Source organism: Rhea americana, unplaced genomic scaffold (genome assembly GCF_003343005.1).
Source record: "Rhea americana isolate MKP2758 unplaced genomic scaffold, rheAme1 scaffold_48, whole genome shotgun sequence".
Classification (NCBI taxonomy): Eukaryota; Metazoa; Chordata; class Aves; order Rheiformes; family Rheidae; genus Rhea; species Rhea americana.
Window position 1 is genome coordinate 1,733,814 of NW_028186623.1, and position 8,220 is coordinate 1,742,033.

An 8,220-nucleotide genomic window follows, 5' to 3' on the forward strand; every position below is an offset into this window, starting at 1 on the left:
CGGCGGCGGGAGCTTTCGGGCAGGCCCGTCGGGGGGATGCTCTGCAGGAGCGGCGCCTGCCCCGGCGGTGAGTGAGGAGACCCATGCTCCCCGGATTGGAGGGGCTCGAGGGACCCCGACCCTTCCCTCGCGGCGGTGCCCGGAGCGAGCCGATCGCAGCGGCAGGGGCTCGGGGATGCCGGACCGAGCGCAGGCGTGCTGGGCGGCGCCAAGAGACACCCGGGAGCGTGCCGAGATGCGACGGCGCACAGAGACGGCTAGGGCGCCCACAAGCTTCCCGACGCTGCCGTTCCCTGCAGACTAGCTCCCAAGGTAGGAGGCTGCGGCGCCGGTCCCGTCCGAGCCCCAGCGGCCCTCGAGGCTCGCCCCTCTCCTCCCCACGCCTGCTCTGCGGCTGGGGGGCTGCGCGTGCCGGGGGCCGCGATGTGSGGAAGGGCTTTACGCTGGGCAGCAGGTGGGGGGCCGCGTGCTGCCCCYGGGACAGGCTGAAACACCTGGCAGCGCTCGGTTTCTCGACTCCTGCGGCCGGTTTTGCCACCAGACGCGCCTCCCTGGGGMGTGGGAGTTTCCGGGGGCAGGAGACCTTTTTGCATGTGTGTCGATACTCAGGAGGGGAAAGGAGGAGGTGACAGAGGCAGCAGAGGAAAGCTCGGCCCCATGAACCTCCCCTCTGAGATGAAGGGAGCAAGGGGGTCTCRGGTGCCAAAGCTGGAGAAGTAGTGAGGAACACGAAGGAAGAGGCTGGCGTGTGGATGCATTGATGTATTTCTTTATTTAAGAGGCGCTGGGGTGGCGAAAGGGACACGAGGGCCCACAAAGACCCTCGCCACCTCGGTGTTGCGCTCTGGGCTTTGCTCGTAGGGCGGAGGCAGGGCCGAGCGACACAGCCCTTGCCGACCAGAGCTGCGCGCGGTCCCGCGGAAAGGCGTCCTACCCTCTTTCTGCAGTTGTCGGTCCTAGTTCAGGTGGGATTGCAGACAGGGGCAAGGAGGCCCCTATGCGCAAGGGGCATCGATGTCCCGGCAGCGCTGGTCTGCCTGGTTTCTGCCAGGCGTTTCCCCCCACCCCACCCTGGGGAGCCTCGGTGAAGGCTCCTAGCGGCAAATCAAACTGYGCATCCGGGCCGGCGGCTTATAACCGCACGGGTCCCGCGGCGCCCCGCCGAGAAGCCCGTGGCAGGTAGCGCCCCGCTCCGTCCCACCGCGCCCTCCCTGCCTTCGGAGCGACCGGCCGTTTCGGCGAGAGYGCCCCGAGCGCTCCCCTGGGCCTCGCTCTCCCCAGAGCACCCTCCTGGGGCCGCCGCTCTCTCTCGCCTGGCTTCTCATTTGGTGCTCGAGGTCTCGGGGCGGGGGGSGGATCGACGTGAGCCGGGCAGAGAGCACGGGGTGAGACGGGGAGCGTTGTGTGCAACTCCAGACAGGGACTTCTGCGGAAAGAGGCCTTCCCGAGGGCAGGTCCTTCGCGGGTGGGAGAGCGCGGGAGCCGGGACRGCTCGCCTTCCTCTCTCGGGAGCGGGGCGAGGGTCCGCTTGTCCGGCGTCCACAGGAAAGCGGCACAGCGCGGCGGCTCTCCGAGTCCGCGRTGGATTTTTCCTGGTTTTGTGCGGCGCAGGTAGATCTTGTGCGTAGGGAACTGGGCTTTGGTGAAGGCTCCTCTCTGAAGGCGCACACGTGCCCATGTTGGGGCAGCGGAGAGGCTTATTTTTTTTTGGCTGAGCGTGGCTTTTTGAAGACGATCAAGAAAGCCCAAGGGAGGAAAGAGGAAGGGGCAGAGCATGGGCGAGAGCACAGGAGGAGGCTGTTCAGSATGCCGAGGAGGCTCTGCAAGCAGGTCGGTGCCCGCGCGCGCCGGCGGGGCGGCGGAGGGATGGCTGGGGCGCCAAGGGGCCCCGAGGGCGTCCCACGAAGAGGAGCCGCATCCGGACCCGAGGGGAGCGCGCCGTCCGAAGGAAAGCCCCGAAGGTACAAAGTTTGTCAAACTTTATTGATACACTGCACAATCACAACCATCTCTTATTCTTGCCGAATTAGAAAAGGTTACAACTACAATGTAACATGCACAAATCTCAGGTAGTATATTCACCTTTTTAATACAATTATCGACGGAAACTCAGGAGCGGACCGCGTCGCCGTACGAAAGAACAACTCCGACGCCGCCCCGTCCCCGGGGGGCCGGCGCGAGAGGGGAGAGGCTGCGGGGAGCCGTCGCCGGCCCGCGCGTGGCCCTCCCGGCGCGCTCGCCGTCGGAGCGCTCCGATGCGGACGGGAGCCCGGCTGGCGAGACGCGCGCCCGGGGCTCGGTGCGGAAGAGGGGGCGGACCGGCGGTGGTCCCGTTCCTGCGGGCGCGGGACGGCAGCGCGGGCCTCGCCAGTCACACGACCGCTTCTGATTTAGACGCTGCCTGTGGCTGAGGCAGCGCTCCTTCCTCGGGGCCGAAGANGTCGGAGCGCTCCGACGCGGACGGGAGCCCGGCCGGCGAGACGCGTGCCCGGGGCTCGGCGCGGAAGAGGGGGCGGACCGGCGGCGGTCCCGTTCCTGCGGGTGCGGGACGGCAGCGCGGGCCTCGCCAGTCACACGACCGCTTCTGATTTAGACGCTGCCTGTGGCTGAGGCAGCGCTCCTTCCTCGGGGCCGAAGAAAATGCCGCGCTCGAGCAGCGTTCGGAGCCGAGGGGCGAGCCGGGGCCACGGTGTCCCGCAGGGCTCCCGCGCGGTGGGAGACGAGGTGGCTGGGCAGCGTTTGCAAGGCGGAGGGTGAGGCCGGTGGGCGACGCTCTCGCTTTCCTCGGGGTCAGCATCGCAGTTGTCACCGCGGCAAAGCCCGCCTGCTCGGGGAGCTCCGTCGTACGTTTTGGCGATGCCTCCGTTTCGGAGGCGGGACGGCAGCAGGAGCATGCTGTCGGCRTCCCCGTCCTCCTCCGGCGTGGGCCCGCGGGGTCCATCCCAGCTCCGGTTCGCCTGCGTGCCACGAGGGTGCTCGGGCTGCAGCTCGGGTCTCTGGCGCGGTGCCGGGCACGACGGTTTGCAAGAGGAGCGGTTGGGTCCGGGAGGAACGCTTGCACGCGGCCGTCGTTCCCGAGCCCTTTCCGTTCGAGAGGCGGCCGGAGCAAGGAAAGGCAGAGGCGTCGGGTCGCTGCGGCGAGCCTCCACGCGCTTCGGGTCCGCGTCACGGCACCGCCRGGTCCGTGCGTCCTGGGCCGCGGGTTGCCGCCGGCGTTCCCGGAGAGGGAAGAGGGCTCGCCGCGGCCCAGCCCTCGCGCCGGACGGTTTCCCGTCCGACTGCAGAGCGGTGGGAAGGGACGGCACGGATCCCGTTTCGGCRGCCTGGGTGCCGCACGTCCGGGGCTCGAAGCCATACGTCCGGGTCGGTGCCAGGGGGAGGGCAAGGGCTCCCGAGGAGCCTCGGCAGAGGACGGTGCTGGCTTTGGGTCCGTCCCCTTCGGCATCCGCGGGGCGCGGCCAAAAGGAGCTGTGCCGTCGGGAAAGGCGGCTTCGGTGGGCCGGCGAGCCTCTCGGGCCCWTTGGGAAGGGGGGCCCGTCGGAGGCCGGGAAGCGGCGTAGGGGTTGCGCGGGCTTTTCCCGTCGAGTTTTGTGCTTCCTTTGGGTTCCGGTCGCAGCGYGGCTGAGACAGTTGGGAGAGGGCGGCCGAAGGGGACGGGACAGCGTGGTGCCGGAGCTGCACACCCCAAGGGGCCCCGAGACGGCGAAAAGTGTGTGTGTGGGGGAACAGACGGATGGACGGCACGGGCGAGGGAGCCGAACCGGGGTCCGTGGTGCCCTTTTGGGGCCACTGCGCCGTCCCACAACTCGGGATGGTGGGAGCGAGGCGGGGGGACYGGGCGGGCGAAGCGCCGTCGCGGAGGGCGCGGGGCAGTTTGAGAGGCAGCTCGGTGGAGCCAAGCGCCGCGGGCAGTCGACCGGGAGCGTGGAGGAGAAGTTGTGATGGAAGCTGCGGTCTTTTCGGGGGCTTGGGGGATTCGAGGGCTCGGCTCAACAGGACCGCGCGATGGACGACTCCGCAGCCGTCCGGACAACCGAGATCGGCCCGAGGGCAGGAAGAGCCGGCAGCTGCACGTGCCGGYGTCCAGCGCGGAGACCTGGGGCCGGCGAGGGACGGGCGACCGCTCGGGCGGTGCTGAATCCCCTCGGCCGGCGCCGTCAGCGGCTGCTGCGGCGCTGGGAGGCGAAGGGCGACGGGCCCGGGAGAAGGCGGGCGATTCCCGGGGACGTCGGCGGGCGGGGAGGCGGCCGAGGCGAGCGGCGGTCCGCCGGTGCGCGGTGGGGTCTGTACAGCGTGACGAGCGGCGAGAGAAGAGGACACTTGGAGTCACTGCCGATTGCATCGCGTGTCATGTGTCCGACGGAGAGGAGTCGTCTCCTGCGGGGCCGGGCAAGGCGGGCGGCAGCGGACGCGGCGCCGCGTCCCCGGAGCGCGCGGGCTGCCGTGCCGGTCCGGGCGGCCCCCTCCCGGAAGTCCGCGGGGTCGGCGGCCGGCGGGGCGGCCGGCGGCGCGGGGGGCCGAGTCCGCGGCGGAGGGGAGGCGCGGCATCGCCTCCGAGGCCCCTCCGCTTTCTTATCAAAAGTTGAGCAGGAGGCRAGCGAGGAGGGCTCCCCAGAGCCAGAGGCAGGCCGCTGCCCGGGACGCCGCRTTGCCGCCGTCGTGCACCGCTCCGGGCCCTGCGAGGAGGAGAGAAGAAGGTGAAGAGCAGGCAGGGGRGAAGGGAACGGGCCGAGGTGAGCAGGGGCGTCTGGCGAGATCCCCGTCCCTTTCTCCCCRCTGGGGCGGGCGCGGGAGGGCCACGGCCGCGAGGCTGGGACGGGCTGCTTGGGGCCTGCCGGAGAGGGCTCGGGAGGGGATTCTTGCAGATCCCCCCGGAGAATCGCACCAGAGGGGCTTCCCAAGAAGCGCCGTTGTAAGGTTTCGGTGAGCCTGGAGGCCGAGTCCGTCGGGGAGCGGACAGCTTTGGGCAGCGGGCGAGGGAGTCGCTGCCGGGGGGTCCGGGGAGTGTGGGACRGCTGCGAGTGTCCCGAGGGCGAGCGAGGAAGGTCGAGAGCGGCGCGTTTGCCCTGAGCGTTGCGGTGTGCCACATACCAGGGGAGCGCGGCAGGGACAGGGTCCAGGGCCGCCCGGGGAAGGCTTTGCGGTGCGGGCCGTGGTGGAGGACAGGGCCGGGTGGGAGGAGGAGGAGGGCCTGGGTTTGGAAGCCAGAGGGGTGGGGAATGGCACCCCGGGGCATGGGGCTGGCTCGGGGGCACAGGGGAGGGTGAGCGAGGTAGCAGAGCGGTGGTGGYGGTGTGGGCTGTGTGCAGCTGCAGAAAGGCCTGGAGCGTGGGGCGTTCAGGGTGGGAGGTGACAGATAGGTGCACGGCTGGGGGAGAGGAGCTGAGCACGTAGCGGGGGGAGCCTGGCYGGGTCGGAGCAGCAGGTGTCGGAGCCAGGTGTGCTCCCTCCGTGCGTGTCCCACCGGTGTCAGCGCTGCCTCGGGCAGCCAGCRTTTCGGGTGAGGCCAGGCAGGCCTAGGGTGCACAGAGCTCGTGGCCGGCGAGGGTCCCGGAGCTCCCGGGGTCGGCACATGTTCGCCGGGTACTGCGTAGAGGCCGGGTGCACATGGCCTTCTGCAGGGAGGCATTGCCCTTAGGGAGCGAAAGCGGGCAGGGCCGTGTCCGGAGCAGTCGCACGCTGCGRGGAGACTGGTTTGAGCTCTCTAGGTTCATCAAGCTCGCCGCGCTTCAGACGAGCGTTGTGGTGCGGGGTCTTTGCTGGGTGGGTGGTTGTTGCTGGTCAGGGGCACGTGGTTCGGAGCACAGCGGCAGCGGTGGGGCAAGCGATGCTAAGAGGGAGGGAAAGGGTGTGGAAGGACCGTCCGCAGGGCCTCCGAGCCGTCCGTGCAGGGTGGAGCGGGGCTGGGGCCGCGGGAGCCGGTGGCGGGCAGAGAGGCTCGCGCATCTGGGGTGCCAGCAGAGGCAGGGTGCTTTGCACCAGGGCCGGGTGAGGCTCRGCATCAGGTGGCGCGTTGTACGGTTCTTAGGCTTTTCTGGCCGGAGGAGGTCTCTCCCGTGAGCCGATGAGGCCGGGAGCTCCTGTCTGCGGGTGCAAGGTGGACGGTGCTCCCGCACGGGAGGACGGAGGCTCCGCAGGCACAGAGGAGAGCTCCCGCTCTGGGCGAGCGGACACTGGAGCGGGCYGAGCGGGCAGGGAGCGGCGGTAATGGCAGGAGGGCAGGGGAGCCATCCCCGTCCGGAAGGTGCAGGACTCAGTGTGGCATCGCTGTCGTGGAGTTGTGGGCACGTGAGAAATGGGAGGCGGCCGGAGGAAGACGGCTCCACGGCAAGGAGCGATCCGTGCACGTACTTCGCACTTGTATTGCACCCTGCACCTGGAGGTCAGGTAAGGTGTGTGTGGTAGGGGGGGTAGGTGAGGGTGGGTTTTTTCCTCCTTGTGGGTAAAGATGGGTGTTAGGATGGTTGGGGCAGGGGGAGGGCATGCAACAGCGGGAGGGACGGGTAGTCTCATCTCAGAAAGGGAAGGGAGAGCAGAAGACTTTTCTGGTGTTGCTGGAGCACAGGGCCTCAAGCCCGGCTTGTTGTGGGAGAGGGCAGGGGYGCGTTTCAGAAGAGTCACGGCGTGCGGTAACGCCCGTCCACTCATCTTTGGCACTGGGGAGATGTCACGCAGCAGGAGCTGCGGCATCTCGCCAGAGTCGGGACGGGCCGGCAATGATGCACCTCGGCATGCCCGAGAAACCCCGCTGTTCACAGGAGGCACGGCCAGAGGGCAAGGCGGCCAGGACAAGAGCGGCGCTACGGAGCTGGGCCAGCTCGGAGAGCAGCGGTTTGGACGTGCACGCAAAGAGCTTTGCTGTTGGAAGCCGAGCGGGTAGGTGGCCCCGTCGTGCTCGGAGGGACGCGAGAAGCGCACCGCGGGATTCCCTGTGGGTGTCCCGGCAAGGAGCTGGTACGCGACGGCTGGAGCGGAGCCCGCCCAGCAGGAGGAGAAGCTGAGGGGGTCGGTGTGGAGAGGAGGAGAGGCTGTGGCGGTTCTTGTCAATGATGTGCCCAAGGGCAGGACGTGGCGAGCGCGGTCGGAGCGTGCTGAAGCGCTGAGGGTTTTCCCACGAGCTCCGAGGAGGCCACCTGGAGAGCGTCTGGCGTGCTCGATAAGGGAGGGATTCGGGGGCAGGAAAGCAGGGGGAGCGCAGGGCAGCCGTGCAGAGGAGGAGAAGCGGGGAGTGTCACAGTGCAGCTGGAGGAGGAGCCGCGCTCCAAGAGGGATGGGTTGGGATGGCATGTAGAGGGTGGCAGGGGGTGGTATGAGGGTGGAGGAGCTCGGAGGGGAATGGGAAAAGAAGGTGGGTGCAGAGTCTTGCAGTGGACTTGAGCCATAAGGGAGCGGTGGCCTGCACGTGGCGTGCTGCATCAGCAGAGCTGTCCTTGGTGTTCTGCGAGGGCAGATGACGTGCGTTGCATTATGGCCTCAGGCCCGGGGGCGAGGTGGCAAGGGACCGAGGCAGGGCTGTGGGGAGCCCGGGTGTTTTGGGGGAGCTGTGCAGGAGGTGGCAGAGGTGGGTGGGTGGGTGGTGGCACAGTACGTAGTCCAGGCACTGCTGCGCACCCTCCGAAAGGGTAGCGTTTGCCTTGCAGGGCCTGGGTGCAACCGGGTTAGTGGTGCAATGCAGAAGTTAGTTAGGCTGGTTAGTTAGTAAGGTACTTTGTAAGAGAGTGTGAAGTACCTAAGTGCAGTGTTTGCTCCGGGTGAGTGGTGTCTGAGCGAGAGCCTGTGCATTTTTGCTGTAAGCAAGGAGGCAGAGAGCACGGTAAGTGAGAGAAGATCGCATGGTGGGAGCGGAGGGCCGAGCAGGCTGCCAGGGAGAATAAGAGCAGCCGCGCACCAGGATGGAAGTGTGGGCTTCACCGGGGAGGTCAGATAGGAAGAGCTGCTGGTGGGGGGGGGAAGAGCAGAGGAGAGAACATCACATGGGGACTGTCGGGGGTGGCAGTGGCCAAGGGGGAGGAAGGGCTCTAGGGGACTGGGTGGGTTTGGAGGTGGCAAAGAAGGTGCTTTGTCGGGGGCGGGCTTTAGCAGGAGGCTTGAGGCAGATCCCACATGCACATATGTTTTTCTTTTCTCTCTTCTCTTCTCTTCTCTTCTCTTCTCTTCTCTTCTCTTCTCTTCTCTTCTCTTCTCTTCTCTTCTCTTCTCTTCTCTTCTCTTCTCTTCTCT

At 67.9% G+C, this 8,220-nt stretch overlaps 1 protein-coding gene and 1 long non-coding RNA gene across 3 annotated transcripts in view; one reads left to right on the top strand and one right to left on the bottom strand.

The window, feature by feature from the left end:
* Nucleotides 1-4,512: 4,512 nt before the first annotated feature.
* The window catches only part of LOC146589091 (opioid-binding protein/cell adhesion molecule homolog), a 337,145-nt gene continuing 333,437 nt past the window's right edge, over nt 4,513-8,220 (bottom strand). For both annotated transcript variants that reach the window (XM_085316789.1, XM_085316788.1), the window contains one exon: nt 4,513-4,676. In XM_085316789.1, coding sequence (XP_085172915.1) covers nt 4,576-4,676 — 101 coding nt within the window. In that variant the 3' untranslated portion in view covers nt 4,513-4,575. The remainder of the gene's footprint in view (nt 4,677-8,220) is intronic.
* LOC146589092 (uncharacterized) lies at nt 4,628-6,816 on the top strand. The gene is made up of 3 exons (XR_014897250.1): nt 4,628-4,733; nt 6,029-6,387; nt 6,759-6,816. It is a non-coding gene; the product is annotated as an uncharacterized LOC146589092 (long non-coding RNA).